Source organism: Denticeps clupeoides, unplaced genomic scaffold, assembly GCF_900700375.1.
Source record: "Denticeps clupeoides unplaced genomic scaffold, fDenClu1.1, whole genome shotgun sequence".
Lineage (NCBI taxonomy): Eukaryota > Metazoa > Chordata > Actinopteri > Clupeiformes > Denticipitidae > Denticeps > Denticeps clupeoides.
In genome coordinates, this window is record NW_021629691.1 from 104,431 (window position 1) to 125,187 (window position 20,757).

A 20,757-nucleotide genomic window follows, 5' to 3' on the forward strand; every position below is an offset into this window, starting at 1 on the left:
TGTGATACACAGCAGCGCAGCACACGGTGCACACAGTGAAACGTGTCCTCTGCATTTAACCATCACCCTTGGTGAGCAGTGGGCAGCCATGACAGTCGCCCGGGGAGCAGTGTGTGGGGACGGTGCTTTTGCTCGGTGGCACCTCAGTGGCACCTTGGCAGATCGGGATTCGAACCGGCAGCCGTCTGATTACGTGGGCCGTTTCCTTAACCGCCCAGGTGCAACGCGTAACCTGCTCTTGGCTGCAGAGGTGCGAGGAAGGAACTCTGGACCCGGCGGCCGAGACTCAGACCCCAGCTGTGTAAATACAGGCAGGTCAAGATCTTACTGCCAGGCCGCTGGACAAGGACGCCGCATTTTACACCGTAGGTTAGCCTTGCACGCGTTGCCCCGCACTGAGCGCGGTCCAAGGTGTCTTCACGATTCACATCAAGAAACAGATAAAAAGCGAATGAAACTCAATCTTTATTGAAATATTGACTTTAATGTATCGACTGGCATGGGTCATCGACCTCCAACCATTTTTAAATTCTGCTTATAGAGGCGTCATCAAAGTTTGTCTTCTGGGTGGCAGGAACGGTTAGTCGCCCACAAATTAATTTATCTGTTTAAATACATCTGACCGTCTGCATTTAATTGCAATAGAATACAAGGCCAACACTTAATGCGCAGCGCCGTTTTAAAAATAGTGCCCTGGGTCTTACTGGAAGTACAGGGCCTGCATTTACAGCAACGTGCATTTCTGCCCATTCGGGTGTAAACGGGTTCCCGAGTCGCCTCAGAGTATTCAGGGATCGTCTTCCCACTTCCACTGGGATTTTGCTTTAGACAAGCAGGCATTTGCTTGGTAGGGTGGTAGTACCCTAGCGGGTAACACACTCGCATATGAACCAGAAGACACAGGTTCAAACCCCACTTACTACCATCGTGTCCCTGAGCAAGACACTTAACCCTGAGTGTCTCCTGTAACTACTGATTGTAAGTCGCTCTGGATAAGGTGCGTCTGGTAAATGCTGTAAATGTAAACGCTTATGGATTTGACTGGCAGAACACCAGTCGCCCCTACCGGCAACTGTTGGAAATTGTACGTATGACGGCATGCCGCCTTTGGAAATGTAATGCAACGTGTTTTTGTATTCGGGCAACCAGCTTATTCTCCGTCCAAATGGATCTCGCACTGTTTGTCCAAACGAACTGGTGTGTGAGGGAATGTGTGTATGTTACACATCAACCCAGCGCAACAGGCCAGTTTGAGTTTGGCAGCCGCCTAAACTGTTGTTTCCACACTCCTCGCTGTCCAAAGTTTTTTCGGCGCTGGCTGCGAACTGAAGAGCGAAGGCTGCGGCGAAGATACGTGTCAGAGAGTGGCAAAGACTCGCGGAGCCGGCCTTCGGTCAAAAACTCTTCCACCCGGCACTACTGGTTACCCACAATCCTCTATTCTCCCCATCATTTTGACTTTTTTTATGCACCATGACCATGTTGTGTGTGAATCTCATCCATTAATAACCGAACATATTCTGCACTACACGTTTGTTACACTATAGTGACTGGGTTGTATACAGGTAAAGTTAAAAGCAACTTGCATTTACGTTTAAGTGGTTAAATGTGTCTCAGATTGGAGGGCAGGAAATCCTCCACTCGAACCCAGTGCCCACTTTTACTTGCAGATTATGTGCATGCATTCACCGTGCCACAGCACAGAACTCAAATGGTTCCAGAATCACCCTTCACAAGCGCACTTGCAAAAGCAGAGACCCCACGAATCTGCGCGCTAAATGAAAACGCACAGAAGAGGAGGTCTCCGTTGCTGCGTCACGAAGCGGCTCTGCAACTTTTGTCAACGTGATGGGATTTTGAATGTGATAAGACTGGAGATTTGCATGCTTAGCAACGAACTCGGCCTCAAAAACCTGCACGTCCGCACCAAAACTTCCATAGGCCCCCACCGACCATCACGAGGTGACAAGATGGACGCCCACAAAGTGGCTCCTGCACCGGAGCACCACAGACATTGGATGGTAGGGTGGTAGTAGCCTACACAGACGCCTGTGAACCAGAAGACCCAGGTTCAAACCCCACTTACTTCCATCGTGTCCCTGAGCAAGACACAGCGCACAGAAGTTGACAGCGCACACCGCGGGAGTTTTGCCGATGGAAGTACGCGATCCGCCAGGCCATTAAAGCACAGGTGTCGGAGCGCCCTAACCCGCGGAACTCATCCGGTGTTTTACGGCCGACAACTGGTCCGTTTCGGGACTACTTCCACCCCGTTCCCAACACCCCGCCAAACTGCGGACCTGCGACCATAAAAAGGCCCGGCCGAGCGCTTCAGATTTGCACCCCCTCGTTTAATCTGTCCTTTTACGCAACGGGGTCGCACCCCCCGCACCTCCAACCCCATCATTTGCCAAGACGGCGTCGCAGGCCGGAGGCGGCGGGCCGCGTCTCACCCACGTTTACACTCTCGGGTCCCCCCGTAAACCAGCATACGTGGAATTTCAGATAACGCAGCGCGCCGCAGCGTTTTCGGTGTCGCCCGACGGTCTCCTGCACGCCCTGAAATGTGCGGAAGCGGCAATCCGGCTCAGACGCGGCCTCCGGCTCAGATGGGCCTCTGCTTGCACATCTGATTGATTTCTGTTTCACAACCTCGATCGATGACGCACGTCCAGGCGCATATAGAAAAGAGAGAGATGGCAGCCCGAATGGACTAAGGGGGGGAAAGGGGGGGGGGGGGGGCACATCGGACTCCGCTGGCAGTTGGCACCACATCGCTTCTACGCTCCTGTGGAGTCGGGGGTGGGACCGGCCACCCCAGGGTGTTTTTTTTTTTTTTTCGATGGCACTGAAAGGGACCAGTCCTGTTTCTACCGTGCCGGCGTGAGGAGAAGGGAGACTTCCACATGAGCCATTCGTGCAAGAACTGAAATATGATCAAGCAGCGCTGCTTCATAGATACTTACAATGTGATGTGTCCATGCAAAAATATAAAAACTAATATGATATGTGTCCATGCAAAAATCTAAAAACTAATAGGACGTGTCCATGCAAAAATCTAAAAACTAATATGATATGTGTCCATGCAAAAATATAAAAACGAATATGATATGTGTCCATGCAAAAAAACATGAACTAATATGCATTACATATGCGTACTGATATGATTTAGAGGGGTTCCCTAAATTGTTGATCCCTCGCACCATGCACTTTCATTCGACAACATGCACGTGTTCCTTACTTCTGCACTGCATGTCCACCATGGCCTGGAACCAGTCGTCCTGGTCCGCCTCGCTGTCCGCCGCCACGGCGAAGCTCTCGGCCCGCGTGTACAGCACGATCATGTGCTTGTTCTTGGCGTCGGCGCGCTTGTTGATGTTCAGGCAGGTCTGGAGCTCCAGCGCCTTCTTGGGCGCCGGCGCCTTGCCGCGGAACTTCTTCTCGCTCTCGTAGTACTCGAGGCGCGCCGGGCCGCGCTCGGAGGCGGCGCGCAGCACGAAGTAGCGGCGGTGCATGGACTTCTGCTTGCGGAGGTAGCCCGCCTTGCGGACGTCCTCGTAGCTGTGCTGCTCCGCGGGCTGGTTCTCCATCTCGCCCTCTTCCTGTCCTGCTTTTAAATGTGTATATATATGTATATATATAAATATTTTTTTTTATACGTAAGTGTAGCACGAGGTTGCAAATCTCTCCGCGCGGAGCGTCACCGAAAGTCGCCCATGTCCGAGCGCGTCGTGCCCAAAACAACACGCCTCTCTCCCCGCAACGTGGTGCTCCCTGCCCCCTCCCCGCCCCGGCCGGCCGGCGGCAGAACCCGACTCCGGTCCTCCCGCGCCGCGCCGACAGAGCGCGCCCCCGAGCGCGCCCCCGCCGGCGTTGTTGCGCGCGCCGTCCGTGCGCGTCGTTTTTTTTTTTTAATGTAAAAATAAATAACAATGAAAGGTTAAGGTTCACGGTGAAATTAACAAAACTTAATTTCCCACGCTCCCAGCAAAAAAAAAAAGACAAAAAACAGTTTATTTCAAGCTTTAACGGGGAAAGTTATCTAAATATATCTAAAAGAATTTTCTACATGTTGTATTCATTCGGTCAGTTAATGGTTAACCACCCTGGTTGCAACCTTCACACTTTTAAGATTCGAGAAGAAAGTGCCATTGTTTTGCCAACCAAACTCCCCCTTTGGTGCTGTACGACCGGCCCGGTTATTCACCTCACATTTGTTCGTGGTTGGCACACCTCGCGTTCCTTTGGGAGCGCGCTGTGCCCACTTTATTCTTTCATAAAACCCCCTTCTTGACAGTGTCAGCACATTTTCCACCTAAAAGATTTGCGGGGACCCGAGCGAGTGACACACATGCGCACAAGCGACACCTGCCGGTCGCTCCGAGTATTACAACAAGACTCAAACACACACACACACACACACACACACAGTCTAACCTTGGCCCCCTGAATCCAGCTGAATAAAGTCACGGCAACAGTGTCTCCTTTTTAAAACAATGGGATTTAATGGCTTATGGCAGTGCAAATCATAGCCTTTCACACAAAAATAGTATCAGAGAGTAATAAAATAAAAAATAGAATATTATGTAACCGTATCAATCACCTCTTTCAGTGTGAAGCGCCGAGCAAAATAAAACCTATTTACATTTGACACTGTGGCTTTAATACGGAGACGTAAACAAACAATATTCTTATATTTATATGATATGCGTGCGGTTGCTTTTATGGTTTACTTGCAAATTATTATTTTTTTTAAATAAAAAAAAAAAGCAATGTGTCACCAGAAATAAAAAACTTAGCATTTGGTCCATTAATACCATACTGAGATCAAAAGTAGCATTTTACATTCAACAGCGTCTCTTTGAGCCCTCCTTGAAGCACATGCAGCCTGAGTCTATTTTTAATTATAATTTTTTTTATACACAGCTGTAACGTAACAGACACAGCGACCGACAGATGCGCGTCACCTAAAAAAAAAATACTAATAATTATTCACATGGAAAGACGGAGCCGGACGCTCCTCATCTCATACTGACATGCATTGTGAACGGGGTGGTACGTAAGTGCACGAAGACGCTAGACCGCGTGTGATTTCGCTGAAAGATGGGACAGAAGTCGGGAGGTTCAGCCTTTGTTTCCCTCTGTTTATGGCACGCGATGCAAAAAAAAAACAAAAAACTCAGTGATGGTGACGCAGAAATGTAGAAGTTGGCAACCTGAAAACATACAGTAAACATAAACACGTAGAAAACACACACACACACACACGGGCACGCGGCATGTGTGCTACGCAACTTCATCTGTTGAAGGAAACACTCCGGAGGCATTGAAATGGCAACAGGTCCTTAGGTTCAGTAACGTGCTCCCCTCCCTCCCTGTCCCCAAGTCCCCTCCCCCTCCGCCACTGTGGTGGCCGGGGGCCCCGGAATCAGATGAAAGGATTCCGCGACGTTCCTCGGCTGGGATAAACAGTCCCCTGAGAGAGACAAAAAGGGAGGCATGGAGAAAGAGAGAGAGAGAGAGAGAGAGAGAGAGAGGGGTTAAGAGTAGAACAGACCCCTCCCCCAAAAAAACATCCTCTCATCCTCTTGCTGCCAGGAAATCAGGCATGGACCCCGCATGTTCGGCTTTTTAACCATCATAGTTTATGATATTTACAGAGATATCAGGAACTCAGAAAAACATTGCAAATCTAAGGTCTTTTCTAAGAACCCTGTCTTATTGGGAAGCAGTAAGATAATATCATACATTAAAATGCCAAGATTGGTTCTGAAGACCCTTTATATTAGTTTATATTAGATTTCGATTAAATGTTCTAAACGCTGAAGTATTTAATGCACATCTATGACATTGGCGATATCTCAAGACCACTAGCGACGATCTGTTTCCGCTTGCAATAAAAACCACAGCAGACTGTGGCTTACAGCGATTTCAGCAAGGTTACGGGCTGGTTTTAGGCACAACATTAAGGTTTCGTAGCTTTTATTAGGCAATTAACATTTAACAAAATTCTTCCACCGTGTCCTGTTGTTAAAAAACAGATTAGAATTAGGCAAGGATCGTGGCCCATTAAGAACTATGTATAGAAATGTTTGGACTGCTTTTTTATTTTCTTATAATACCATGTCGATAAGTATGTACAAATTCAAAATGTAAATGTGACCACTCCACTCCATTTTGTCACAGTTTTATGTTTGTTCTGAGATTTCTGTACCCGTCAGGATGGCTCGTGTCTTTCCACTCAGTGTTTTGGGGCCGTTATAGATGTACGCGCCTGCATGTGACGTGGGAAGTCATGGTGAGCACTGGCATACGGGGCTCCCAGAACGATTCGAACCCTGTCCACGATTAATACGATGGGGTGCGGTGTGTGGTGCGCAGCACTTACGGTGAAGGGGTTCACCGACATGGGCCGCGGAACTTTGGATGCCAATTCAGAAGCGGGGAACGTGGCAAAACCTAGAAGAAATGCATGATGGGAAAAACCCTTCAGCCATTAATGTTCCTTTCATTCACTCAGTACGTACAGAACAGTTAAGTTTAGATGTTTTTGCTGTGCGTGTGTTCCCCAGTCATTGCTGGACACTTGCTGTGTAATTCGTTAGGCCCTTGCTACAAAGGGGCCTTCAAGGTTGAACATTTCATCCCCGGCCAAATCACACAAAGTAGCTGGCAGGTAGGTGGATGAATGTGACGGTGTGTGACTTGGCAAATTTCACGCATAAAAAAAAAAAAGATGTCAAACAGCAGACTTTCTGTGGCTGGGTGGTAATAAATTATACTTAAAAAGTTTTAAGTAAAGTTTTATGCAGCCAAACAAATTCGGCGTTCAACTTCAACTTTTTTTTCCCACCGTAATGAACCCTACTGAGTATATGCACGCTGTGTGAACAGAGTTAGCGACTGCAGGCCAAGTGACATATAAGACACGTCTGATAAACTGCGCACAGCACTGATACAAGGCAATTACACATGAAAGAAGAAAGAAAGAGGAGGAAAGTCCTCTGCATTTAATCCTCAGTGGTTCGGGGTTTGAATGATTTACGAGTCCGCGTCGTTAACACCGCTGCCCCAAATAAAATGGCCAATGTGGATGTTTCAGATGCTTGTTTCAACTAACCATCATCAAATGAGTGTCAGGATGCAGACACATTTAAGTTCACTATGAATAATTGGTATCATATTTATAGGAATAAATAGTATGTAACTGAGTAAAAATGGAGATAGTGGGGGGGCAGGGGTTGGCCTAGCGGGTTAAGGAAGCGTACCCGTAATCTGAAGGTTGCCGGTTCGAGTCCCGAACTGCCAAGGGGCCACTGAGGTCCCCTTGTGCAAGGTACCTCCCCGGGCGCCTGTCATGGCTGCCCACTGCTCACCAAGGGTGATGGTTAAAAGCAGAGGACACATTTCATTGTGCCACCGTGTGCTGTGCTGCAGTGTATCACAATGACAATCACTTCACTTAAGACTTAAGATAAAAAAAAGTTTATCTACATATATATATGTGTGTGTGTGTGTGTGTGTGTGTGTGTGTTTAAACCTCGGCATGCTTAACACCCTGAGCCTGGCTCACCGTTAGTTTCCTGCTTTCCCGCCGGCTCTTGAGAAAACGCACTCTGGGTAGAGGGCAATGAGAAGGATGCTGACGGGGGGAAGACCGAGGAGGAGGAGGAGGAGGAGGAGGAGGAAGAGACAAATGCACCGGAGTCACCTGTCAGTCAGAGGGACACAGCTGTCAGTCATTCAGTCTGAGCACCTGACCCTTTAGATGTCCAATTATGGCCTGAAGTTTATTAACCCGAACAGCTGAACAATGAAGCTCTGGCTTTTAGGACGCCTGTGATAAACAGAGTTGGCCATTTATTTCCCATGAGTCCTGCCTTGTCCTGCTGGAAACATTTTTTTTTTTTTGCAGCATACCATAGCTGTAATCATGAATAAGAGACATTTTCTGCTGGTTTGCTCAGGACACCCGTGGACCACTAATTTCTCATCAGTAAAATCTTTGGCCCAGACACATTTTTCCCAGCTCCCATTAAATAAAATTATCTGTGGGGGTATGTGACACATTTCCAACCATATTCAACATACAATTCAACATATATCCATAATGTACCTTCATAAGATAAAGTGCACTTCACCACCAAGCCACTGTGGGGCATAGTAGAATATTGTTCCAGCTGAGCCTGGCATTGGAGCCCCCCAGAGACATCTCAGTCCCTAACGTTAGTTATTTTAGTTCCCTCCGCAACAAAGGTTAGCTCGTAACTTGAGGCCGAGAGAGTAAAGTGAAGTATGCCCACTGTTCCAAGATCCAATTTTCTTTAAGCTTCAGGCCACAAACCCACGAGTTTGGTATCAGTTCCACACAGTTCTGGCTTCAGACGCGCTACCATATACAACTGATCTTTATTACACAGTAACTGCATTGTATGAAATGCATGTGTGGTCCCAGGGGTTAAAGTGCACGAGCTGCGTCCAGATTATATTAAGCCCACCTGGCGCTGCACTGTTGAACGGGTTGCTTGGAGACAGGACAGGCTGGGAGCTGGCAGAGTTGGAAGCAGAGTTGAAGGGATTGGGGAAATCTAGAGAAAATGAGAGAGAGAGAGAGAGAGAGAGAGAGAGAGAGATGAAGACGATGACAGTGATGAAGGACCGTGCTTAGTTCAATAATCCTTCATTATTAAATACGGCTGCAGGTCTAATCTCGCCCGCCCTGTACTCATTCGGGTTAAAATACATTTGCAGACCACAGAACAGATTCCCCCCCAACTCCACACAGCCTCTGGCTGCATTCTTCACTGAAGCCATGTGCAGCGTTTTTAAACGCTCCAGTCTATTTTCCTAAAATACCAAATGAGCTACATCCCCAAACGGTCATGAATATGTATCATTTAAATAAATAAAACCTTTAATGGGTTGAAAGACTAACTTGGCCCAACTTGACCATGTCTGCCAAGCCTTCTGGGTGCAGTACAGGTTGTAAATCTGATTTCTTAATTAATTATTGTGCTTAGAAAAAAACCCACAAAATCTTGCCTCAAGTTAAATTCAGCGAGAGTCCAGTTTACAGTTTAATTATTTATTAATGAATGAGTCTTTTCTGTTGCGGTACAGGGGATTTGACGTACTTGCAAATGTTTGCCCGCTGGGTGCTGGATCTGCTACACTGGCAGAGCTGAGAGGAAAAAGAGAGAGAGAGAGAGAGCGGGCCTGAGCAGAGCTCCTTAGGACATAAAGCAATTTTCATGTTTTTTCAGGTCCAATAGGTGCCCTCTACCTTACCTCGCAGTAGTTCTAGTCGACGTTGACGTCACCTTGTTGCCATACAGGGTGCTGTAATGCGGCGGACCACCAGAGGGCGCTGAAAACACAGATTTCAACACAGACCAGACTTCAGACTTCCAGCACAGTGTTTTACATTTACAGAATTTACCAGATGCCCTTATCCAGAGCAGCCCACAATAAACACTCAGGGTTAAGTGACTTGCTTAAGGACAAAATGCTACTAAGTGGTGTTTCATCCAGTGATTTTGTGGTCTTCTGCTTCATATAGGCGAGTGTGTTACCACTAGGCTACTACAACTTAATTGGTGCTCCACCCTTATCCTCCAACTCCACCATTAACAGCTTACAACCCACCACATTCATTATTAAACCGCTCCAGTCGATGAAGGGGATGTGGGATTGTATCTGCATGGGATAGGAACAACGTCTCTGAATACGTTCAGATTGTCGGCCCAAGTCTGTTTTATTATTTGTAATTATCCAACATGAATTTGATCTTCCTGATAGACTTTTTAAATAGCTAATGGTCATGTTAGAGCTGTGCATTAAGTCATATTTATCTTTCCAATTATAAGTACAAATACAATTCAATTTGTACATTTTTAAATACAATTTGTTGATGGATTTGTAAGGTACTGATCTGATTTTTGACCAGTTTACAAAGAAATCTATTTTGAAAATACCTCAAAGGCCTACGTTTTCATATTTTAATGCCATTATTTCTGTTTTAGGAAGCACAACAGCTCTATCTGTGGTCTGATGCCTGCTGTGATCTCAGAGGTTTTTGCATAGATGTTAGAGCAGAATGGAAATGGAAGCAGCGAATCCATCACTGCCTGCGATATTAACGTTTATCCCCTGAAAGCCCCTTTCAGTCCACTGACTTACAAGCATTAGTAGGATTATCGTGCAAATGTCCCTGTGCACAAATGCCATCGAATTTGGTACGTTTGAGCGCAGGCACTCAGACAGAAATTACACACAGTGCCGTTCAGGCCACACTGAACTACGTTCTGATTGGAGGTTTTAGTCCAGCAAAGTGGCAATTGGTGGTTTTAGCAGCATTTCTGGGAATATTTATGACCCCTTACCTGTGGCAGACGAGTTATCACAGAACACACTGTCAAGCTGTGACAGGGCAGCATACTTGTCCTGAACAGGCAGGGCCAGGCTGGGAGGGGTGGGGCTCAGGGTGGAGTGCTGCTGACCCAACCCCCCGAAATCCAGACTAAGGGATTTGGGGAAAGCTCTGAATGGAGCTCCGCCTCCAGCAGACACTGTACGACCTGAACCAATCAGAAGAGAGAGAGTATATTGACCAAAGAACAGAGCGACTGATATGTTGATTGATTGATTGCAGAGGCTGGCTAATTGTTTCTTTTACAAGACGCCGAACAATATGTCTCAAACAATGTGTCCACGTCACCTTATGACCGAAAGTGACCGTGCAGTGACCAAGAAGTTAAGCCTAAAAAAGCTATTTATTTACATCCATGTTTCAAAGCCAATCATCTTGCATGTTTAATACAACTGCTGCATCGATATGTGTGAATCTTCTGGACAAACCACAGAATCTGGGACAGGACGCTTGTGGATCCTACATTCGCGAGATAAGCTGATCTGGGTATGTTCAGATGGGTTTTAAAGCTCTCTGGCAGGTCATTTTCTCATCAGAGTTCTCCACACGTTCCCTGTGAAACCAGTTCAAAGAGCATGCTCAGACCCGGATGGCCTGCTGTACTCCCCGCAGGAAGAATTTAAACGTGATGGAGGGCGGGAAGGTGATGGAGTATAACCACTTAAAAGACTCTAGGGACAGAGATAAGGACAGGAAGTTGAAGCAACAGGAGCCACGGGTTCTTATGAGACTAGAGCAAATGAATCTGCAAACCACACAAAGCACTCGGCAGCCATGTTTGGTCAGGCGAGAGCAGACACCAGTTAAAAAGAATGGGGAGAGAAAGAGAGCAAACTCTATTCTCAATGCATGTGACCAGTCAAATTTGTTAAAAAGCAATAAAAAAAAGATCTGGAGGAATTTACCCCCATAACAAGTTTGTGTCATAGACTGACTCCAGGAGGGGGGAGTTTGTGTATTATCAGTGTTGTGCTCCTGATAGTTTTTATCTGTAGAGTGTTATCAATGTATGCCCATTCTATCGTGTCCTCGTTGGGTCCTTGGACGTCCGTCTTGTATTGTTGCGTCCATCTGTTCACAGTTTGCCAAAAAAAGCTCCATATTTATTCTACTTCTACTAAATATGAATATGCAATTGCATCATTGCAACAACTAATGTTTCTCCTTAGCTTACTCCTGGTCTAAAGAAGACCGTTGCCATTTGAGGGGATCGGTTTTTATTTTATTGCACGTCTCTCTGGCCACACTGATGTAGTAGCTGCTGTTTTGAACTGACACCAACTGCAGGCTCACTCTACCCTGGAAGGGCGTCCCTCTCTGTATCACTCCTTCCCGAGGTCTCTTCCTTTCTGTTTTTCTCTCTCCTAGAGTTTTTTTTGTGTGGAGTTTTTCCTTGTGTGCAGAAGTGTGGGGGGTGTCAAGTGGAGGGCCTGTCAAAGCCCATTGAGACATACTGTATGTGATTTTGGGCTATATAAGAAATAAATGTTGTTGTTGTATTGGACGTGGCTGTCCGCGACAGGTCCTTTCTTATTTATAATGCATAACGTGGCTGTGCTCTGTAAATATAATAATGTAAAAAAATACGGAGTTAAAATGAGGATTTAAACGGTTATGGATGGACATTCCAGTAGGTGGCGAAAAACTAAGCGGAGTTCTGCTCAACGACCGTGCAGGCTGTGCAAACTACATGCCTTTAGCTTTTAATACCAGCCAGCACTGTGGGTCTCCTGGACCCGAGTCCGATGATGTGTGGCTTAAAAGTCTGTTTCTGATTCTGAAGTCTGCGGCCACCTTTACACTGTCAGAGCAGGGCGACAGCGGCCATTTTCATGATAATGGAATTCATCAGACCGCCAGCTATTTCAGGAATTAATAATAAATGTGTAACAAGCACGAGAATCAATCATCAGACTATTCGTATGCTTCAGAAAAGCTGTGTTTTCATCATGATATTCAAGGTGGTGATGAAATGAATAATAATTGTGTACACAGTGCACAAGAACTTGATGATGCCGCCTTCGACTGCACCTCCAGACGCATCTTACCTAAGGTGAAGTTGTTTTTAAAAGTGCTGCTGGCTGACAGGAGGACAGAAGCAACAGAAAAGAGAGAAGACACACACCCCATTATCACGTTATTACTGCTCGTGCTGATGTGTGTGTGTTTGTGTGTGTGTGTGTGTGTGTGTGTGTGTGTGTGTTGTACCACAGGGCCGAGGGAGTGCAGGGAAGGACGTTGGGTGATTCTGGGTGACGGACAATGAGCCCGGCCTCTGTCTCTCAAGCCCACTCAACATAGCATCTGACAAAAGGGAACAGAAGAGACAGAAAGCAACATAATTTATCAGCAGAATCACAGCAAGAACCGAAGGAAGAGCGAGGATGTGAGCGGACAGGAACAAGAACGCACCTTTGACTGGGGGGTCTCTGAAACTCTGCGAGCGGGTGGGCCGGGCAGTGAACATGTCGGTGCGGATGTCAGCCGGGGACACGGCAGCTGATCTGTCCCAGGAGGACAGCGGAGCTTGAGACTGAAAGAAGGGAGAGAGAGGGAGCCAGGCCACGTTCAACAATAATGTTTTTTATAGTAAAGGTCTTTTGGCATCTCATTTGGCATCTTAGGAAACTGCAGCACAGCACGTGGTGACACAACGGAATGTGTCCTCTGCATTTAACCATCACTCTTGGTGAGTGATGACAGGCGCCCGGGGAGCAGTGTGTGGGGACGGCGCTTTGCTCAGTGTCACCTTGGCGGATCGGGATTCGAACCGGCAACCTTTCGGTTACGGGTCCGCCTCCTTATCTGCTAGGCCAACACTGGTCCAACTTTTGGCCATAAAGAATAACTTACCTTTAAATACGTTTAAAAGCATACTGTGACCTAAAAGGTCACCGAGATGATTTAAAGGTTTTAGTCGTGCTGCTGATACCTACTACCATTCATCGATGGTCAGTTTAGGACCAAAGAGCCACTACTGGCCAGGTTTGGTAGTCGGATGTAGGTGTTATGTTGAAACTGGAAACGGATGAAGGGCAAAACACCAACAATATATGTAACAGCTTAATCTAATTTCATATATAATTCAAAACGATCCCACTATCCCATCCCATGGTCTCCAAAGGCATTTAATTTTAATGTTACTGATATACTGATAGAATAATATACCAAACAATAATCAATAAATGTGTATTTTATAACATACCCAATACTTACCCAGAGCTACTAAGTAGGCCATTCCACTAAAGTAACATGACTGTATGATCTTTACATTTTATTTATAACTTTAAATTGAACATCTCTGACTTATGATTCATCTTTTCATTCCACAGGACAACCCACTAGCTCTCGTTTTCTCTCTGTCAGCATGCCTTTCTCCGTTCTTCTTTCAGAACATCAGACTGACCCGGTGCTACTCCACAATCCATCCCACCAGCATCTTTCTTTTCCCTCCCTCTCGCTCTATCGCCATCGCTCTCTCACCATTGTGCCCATCAGCCTGGCAGAAGGGGGCAGGTTATGTCCCAGAGGCAGGTTTTGTGGGGGTCCTGGGTGGGCCAAGGGCATGCTCTGCACCCCGGGGCTCCACGGACCCTCCACTTCTCGCCGGTTCTTGCTCTTGGAAAAATGCCTGGAAAAGAATAGCGTGGCCTTTCACATCACACTTAAACAAAGCAGCAGAAGGCATGCATGAAACGACATGCTGGTACGGGCTTGGCAATCTGGGCTATGAATGGCCATATTTCCTAATACGATGTTGCAACACAAAAGTATTACCATGAAACTGCTGATAAAGAGAATGTTGCAGTGAATTGTGTCAGCGGAGGGTTGCGCACCATTTTTTCTTCTCATACTTGTCCTGGAGAAACTCCTTCATCTTCTGGGAGTCGTGAACATCAAAGCAGCCGTCCGTTTTCGGGTCAAAGGTGCAGAGCCAGGTCATCTTCCCAACCTTGGACCACAAAGACCTCTCAGTTCAAACTGGAGCAGAAGTGACCTCAAATGACCGGCGACAATCGACCACAAGAACCAGGGAGGGCGGGCGGGACCGACCGGCGGAACGTTCTGAAGGCCGCAACACTAAGGAATGCATCGACGACACGCCTGGCACATGAAAGAGCGCCGATCTTAACAACACCGTACCAAACACACCGAGGAACTAAGCTGCGAGACATGAGCAGGGGCGGGTACCGGTGACACGTCAACACGCCCCCGCCCGAGGTGATATCAGAATGTCGGAATGTTTTTTTTATACGTTTCCAGACTTGTCACACAAGCAGCTTTGAGGAACGGAAGATAAGCGCCACTCCGACTCGGCGGCATCGGATAATGGGTTGTCACAATTGACAATTATCTCGGATCACGAGCCACGCGTTGAGGCGGCCATTAGCGGACAAGCTTATCGCATTACATAGGTCACACGTGGACGCAGCCCGCCCGTCACTCACCTCGTTGCCACGGCTTCTCGTGCCGCTCCACATTCTTCTAATGGCGACGGCACTAGTGTAAATTAGCGTTCGCGTGACATTCGGCTGGAGCGGGTGGACGGCATATTTTCCGAAGATCGGAAATCAGAATGCTTGAAGTGAAGCTCTGATGATCTGTCAACATGTCTGGTTCCGTCTCGAGAAGACTGTGACCTCCACTGTGTACAAGGGGATAATAAATGGGTCCCCTATCATAAAAAATGCCACTTTGTGAGATTATTGAACATTAATACGAGTTCCCCTGGCCTGTCTATGGTCCTGCAGTGGCTAGAAATGGTGATATTTAAAAGATAAAGTGAAGTGATTGTCACTTGTGATACACACAGTGCGCACAGTGAAATTTGTCCTCAGCATTTAACCCAGCACCCTGAGTGAGCAGTGGGCAGCCATGACAGGTGCCCGGGGAGCAGTGTGTGGGGACGGTGCTTTGCTCAAGGGGACCTCAGCGGCACCTTGGCGAGTCGGGATTCGAACCGGCAACCTTCTGATTACGGGGCCACTTCCTTAACCGCTAGGCCACCACTATTTGTAAAGAGATCTGGAATTTGTCTCCTTACGTCCTAATAAGGGGAAAGGTAACATGATGTCCTGTCTGCACCGCTCTCCTCCTTATTAACATTTAAAGCTACAGACACCGAAATGGCGCGTCCTGCGGAAATCTCACTGTGGGGCTGGATCAAAGTGGCTGTAGTTCTGAACCCCGGCTGAATTCCGGAGAGAGACTTCAGATCCAGTATCAGGGGACGACTAAGACGTACATAAAAGCAAAAAAAAAAAAAATTATGTCAGGGGACCTTTAAATTGTCCAGAATGAGGACGCAGGAGGGCAGTCTGTCATCCCTGCAGACTCCTCCCATTAATTCATGACAACATCATTAAAGGTCATCTACCGGGCGTCAGGGATAATAGCGCACCAACCAAAATGGCCACCTCGTCAAGATACCGCCAAGGGTGGTTGTAGCCCAGTGGGTAACACACTCGCCTATGAACCAGAAGACCCAGGTTCAAATCCCACTTACTACCATTGTGTCCCTGAGCAAGACACTTAACCCTGAGTTGCTCCAGGGGGGGACTGTCCCTGTAACTACTGATTGTAAGTCGCTCTGGATAAGGGCTTCTGAAAATTGCTGTAAATGTAAAATGTAAAAGATACAGGAAATCCAGAAGACGGTTTTACATTAGTTGCACAATATCTTATCCAGCACCACAAATTTCCGGGCCAGAGCGTGATACAAGGACACCGGCCTCAGTCCCTCAAATCCGAGGTCCTGCGTCGTTCCGGTGGCACTGGCTTTACGGGAATTGAACTTGACTGAGAAGACGACTCAACAGCCACGTGAAACGTTTACGGCCTGCTCGCCGGAGTGCAGTATTTGCCACCGGCCGGGCCGCCGAGCTACATTCCGCAGCAAAGCGCCAGGTCTCAGAGGGTCACGTTGGCCGCAAAGCCTGTAGCAGGGACGAGCGCCGCATCTGGTGGCCCGGTTTGACGACGGGCTCTTTCGCGCACGCAGCGGATCGCTTTTCCCCGGATTATTTTCTCTGCACTTCTGCTGAATCAGCCACTCATTTCAGACGAAAAGGCCTTCTGGCCCTTGTCCAAGACAGGAATATTATATATATATATATATAAAAAGATTAATTCGACAACTGGCTGCCCTTCAATCAAGGTCAAAGGTTACAAGGCGGGTCTTCATCAAGAAACGGCACGCAGGCCACCTGTCACTCACCTCGTTGCCATGGTTCTGCAGAAATTCCACTTCCTGTTGGGAGAAGGTTGTCATGGAGATGGACTTGACTCTGTGGGGAGGGTTCAGTCCTCTCCTGCAAGACGCAGAAGGGGCAGAGGAAGAGAAGTGCACACACACACACACACACACACACACATGCCAGGACACAACATGAAAGGTGATGCGGTGACGCACGGACACTGGTGCACGTGAACTGATGAAGGTGAGGAGAGGTGCACTGGGGTTTTTTTGGGGCTTTTTTTTTTTTTTTACGGAAGGCTGCAAGAGGGGGAACCACCCAAGTCACCTGACTCCGTGGGGTAAAACGTGCACACAGCATGACGGTGAGAACATGTCGGTCAGACAGCAAGCCTCACTCACACACACAACGCTGCGAAACGCCTGTACGTCTGCAGCCTGGTGGCCCCCTTCCTTCTCACTCACACACACACACACACACACACACACACACACCCGCCCTCCCGCTGCCCGTGACATGCACACACAGGCTGGTGCGTGCCAAACCTGGAGCCATGACGACACGACACGCAACGCGAGCGCGATTAATGGGACCCCTGCAAAATAACAGAGCGGCGTAGTAAATACACACTCGGGGGACGGGGGGACGGGGACGGAGGCGGGGTATCCAATCAAATAAAGACGCGCACGCCCTGTGATTCGTAATAATAATACAAAATAACAAGAACGCGGACGACGACGGCGGCCGTCGCCTACTTACAGCATTCCTGAGCACGACGTGCACACGAAGCAGCCCACGGTGATGTCGATGTACGTCACCCCGGGCTGGCCGCACTCGAGGCAGTGCCTGTTGGCCCCGGTCTGCGCCAGCTCCCGGACCTTGCGGGCGCAGACCTCCTGGTTGTCCCGGTGCTTGCGGTTCGACATCGCCGGACGGTCGAGGCTGCTGCGGGGGGGGGGGGGGGAGCGCCGAGCTGGCCCTCCGTCTCTCTCTCTCTCTCTCTCTCTCTCGATCTTCCTCCTCCTCCTCCTCCTCCTCCGCCCCTCGGTCTCCGGTCCACGAGAGTGGAGTAGATGTTACGCGCGCCGCGTTACGAAAGCGATTATGCGGCGCCGGCGATCCGATCGGCCGGACCCGGCGGGCGTGGGCACTTTCTCTCTCTCTCTCTAACTCTCTCTCTCGCTCCCTCTCTTTCTCTCTTTCTATTTAAAAAAATATATTTATTTTGGAGAAGGTGCGCGTCCCTCCTCCTCGTTGCCTCCGGACTCTGAAAACCGCCCGAAAGCGACAAAATCGCTGTTTTTTTTTAGATATTATTATTTACTATTGCGTGTTTTTTTTTTGTTTTTTTTATTAATATTTCGCTTCGTTTTATTTTCTGTTTCGGGCCGCGTTCCGGGCTGTCAGCGCTTTATCACGCCCATTGAATGACGTGTGGGACGAGCGGCCGTCTCTCCGCCACTCCGTTAACTCTTCACTCGAACGCCGAGCGGTTCCGCCTTGTTTTTCTGCGCTTTTCGGCAATTTCTCCTTCGTTTTGGGCAACGACGAGTTGCAATTTCAAATTCCGGTCCTGCTCCTTTAACCCAACTCACGTGGTCTGATCACAGGCTGTTCCAAAAGGCCAAAAATCTAGACCCATATGAACTTAGAAAGGTAGAAAATGTTCCTCAAGCTTTTTTTTCTGTATTACACATGGATGGTAAAGCATTTCCAATTATTTATCAGTCCGACACTCAGAAGGTCGCAGGTTCGAATCCTAGTTCTGCTCCTTTAACCCTACTCACGTGGTCTGATCACAGGCTGTTCCAAAAGGCCACAAATCTAGACACAGATGACCTTAGAAAAGGAGAAAATGTTCCTCAAGCCTTTTTTTTCTCTTTATTACACATGGATGTTAAACCATTTCCAATTATTTATCAGTCCGACACTCAGAAGGTCGCAGGTTCGAATCCTGGTTCTGCTCCTTTAACCCTACTCACGTTTAGACTAAGTATAGACCCCAGGTCAATCTTTCTGAAGAAAACAATTTATGATGATTGATATGAAAGTGAAGTGGTTGTGATACACTGCAGCACAGCACACAGTGACACAACAAAATGTGTCCTCTGCTTTTTGTGCCTTCACAGTTGGTGAGCAGTGAGCAGCCATGAAAGGCAGTTTGGAATTTGGACCCTCAACCTTTTGATATTAAGTACGCTTTCTTCTCCGGTAGGCCAACGCTGTATCAGAATGTACAATGCTGTGGATCCAAAAAACAAAACCAACATAGGCACCAAATCTTGATTTTTGGCACAATCAGCTGATGTACGTGGTTAAAACTATTTATCATGGTGTGCCCTTGGGAAACGTGAAAGTGAAGTGCAGGAATGAAGGATTCACTGCAATCTGTTGACCATCCATCCATCTTTCCATCCATCCATTCATTTTCTACTCACTCGTCCAGGTCAGCATTGCAGGAAGGCTGGGACAAGACCGAAACAGCACCCGGAGAGAGCAATCTGTTGGCTATTCTCTCACAAATTTGGAACAAGCATCAAGCCGGATGGTTCCTGCACTGTGATGACATCCCACCGTCACCAGGAGGAGCCCTTTGGGATGAAAAATGCCTGCAGGCAAAAGTCGGATGTTCAGATTGATGAATATATACCGGGGCGTATGCACGCACAGACAAAGTAAAAGCAGCATTGCTTAGGGTCAACAGCACAAAGGCCACAAGCTGCAGCCTCTGCAAGAACGACTGAGAGGGAGAAGTCCTGGAACGGCACGTTTGCAGAGGCAAAATGTTGGGATATGGGGGAGAAAATGCTATAATTACGGACGCTTGTCACGCAGCCACAGGCGCGCTTCTGAGTGCTGAGTCGGCCCTTGGTTATGTGACGCATGGAGACGCACCCAAGGCAGTCATTATGGCCGCATGGCATAATAACTTCCAGCATGCTGAAGCACGGCGTCCATCTCTGCAATGATCAGCGTTAGTGTTGTGCTAACGAACGGGAGGGAGAATCGGGCCGATTCCGGGCGCGCACAGACGGTGGCACGCATTATGGTGCAATATGGAGATGTGAAGCTGGAGTCCATTCGAAATGGTCACGTGACAAAGCAATTCTGGCACTAAGAAGCTCGAGGTTGAGTGGAAGGAATGAAATAGGGGAATCTAGAGCACATCTTGGGAAGAAATTACAGGCTTCCTCCACGCTGAGTGGAAACCAGCAGAGACCAGCAGGTCCCCCTGCCGGGATTATCAGGACCAGGTGTTTATTTCTCTTTTGTTTTTTTACTATGTTATGTTCGGAATAAAGAGACAGAGGGAAGGGAACCTCACTGAAGCTTTGATCCATCTGTACATTCTTACAGTAAATAAATGTATTCAACTTACTACCATTGCGTCCCTGAGCCCGGACTGTCCCTGTAACTACCGATCATAGGTAAGGGTGTCTAATAGAAGCTGAGAAGGTGGATGTAGCCTAGTGGGTAACACACTCGCCTATGAACCAGAAGACCCAGGTTCAAATCCCACTTACTACCATCGTGTCCCCGAGTAAGACACTTAACCCTGAGTGTCTCCAGGGGGGGGACTGTCCCTGTAACTACTGATTGTAAGTCGCTCTGGATAAGGGCCTCTGGTAAAGGCTATAAATGTAAATGTAAATAAACGACGCTAACGTATTGTTAAGAATAGGGAACGTAGCGTAGCCACTGGCCATAAACTGGGGTGAAACCAAAACAAGAATTCATTCATTTGACTGAATGTAAATTTAAGGCAGGTTCATTTAGGCACGACTGACCGCTTCGCCCTAAAGTGCACCGCCGTGCATCAAACACTGCTACAGCGCACGGCGTTCATTCAGAATCTTTTGCATCCTCACAAATTCCACAAATATGTTAAAGGTTTTCTTAGATAAAGCAGGTTTGTATTATTTCCGGGCCATTCACAAGTATTATATATTTTTTTTATAATTTGGAAGCTAATATTGATATTTCCTGGCATTTCAAATTTTGGTGGCCACCTTATTAGACACACTGACCACTGCTGACAGACTCCTATCCAACAGAGCGAAAAGTGAAATGATTGTCATTGTGAAACACTGCGGCACAGCACACGGTGCACACAACGAAACGCGCCCCCTG

General features: G+C 47.7%; 2 protein-coding genes across 7 annotated transcripts in view; both read right to left on the reverse strand.

The window, feature by feature from the left end:
* The window catches only part of LOC114771712 (insulin receptor substrate 1-B-like), a 30,780-nt gene extending 27,031 nt beyond the window's left edge, over nucleotides 1-3,749 (reverse strand). For 3 of the 4 annotated variants that reach the window (XR_003743868.1, XM_028965030.1, XM_028965028.1), the window contains exon 1: nucleotides 3,242-3,749. Coding sequence is in view for 3 of the 4 variants with exons in the window: in XM_028965030.1 (XP_028820863.1) it covers nucleotides 3,242-3,590 (349 nt within the window). In the remaining variant the exon portion in view is untranslated. The remainder of the gene's footprint in view (nucleotides 1-3,241) is intronic. The other variant, XM_028965029.1, reaches the window with a different exon arrangement.
* Nucleotides 3,750-4,482: 733 nt separating this feature from the next.
* On the reverse strand, nucleotides 4,483-17,753 carry LOC114771719 (arf-GAP domain and FG repeat-containing protein 1-like). 3 transcript variants are annotated; one of them, XM_028965041.1, is made up of 14 exons: nucleotides 17,386-17,752; nucleotides 16,647-16,740; nucleotides 14,266-14,381; nucleotides 13,913-14,060; nucleotides 12,842-12,962; nucleotides 12,638-12,733; nucleotides 12,478-12,510; nucleotides 10,383-10,577; nucleotides 9,289-9,367; nucleotides 9,135-9,181; nucleotides 8,499-8,588; nucleotides 7,574-7,711; nucleotides 6,389-6,459; nucleotides 4,483-5,476 (listed from the first exon to the last, which is right to left on the reverse strand). In XM_028965041.1, exons 1-14 carry the CDS (start codon nucleotides 17,550-17,552, stop codon nucleotides 5,429-5,431), a joined length of 1,443 nt encoding a protein of 480 aa, XP_028820874.1. In that variant the 5' UTR covers nucleotides 17,553-17,752; the 3' UTR covers nucleotides 4,483-5,428. The 3 variants fall into 3 exon arrangements, with proteins under 3 accessions (XP_028820874.1, XP_028820875.1, XP_028820876.1); XM_028965042.1 differs by lacking the exon at nucleotides 12,478-12,510 and having other exon boundaries at nucleotides 17,386-17,753; XM_028965043.1 differs by lacking the exons at nucleotides 16,647-16,740; nucleotides 17,386-17,752 and adding an exon at nucleotides 14,878-15,071.
* Between the last annotated feature and the right edge of the window lie 3,004 nt (nucleotides 17,754-20,757).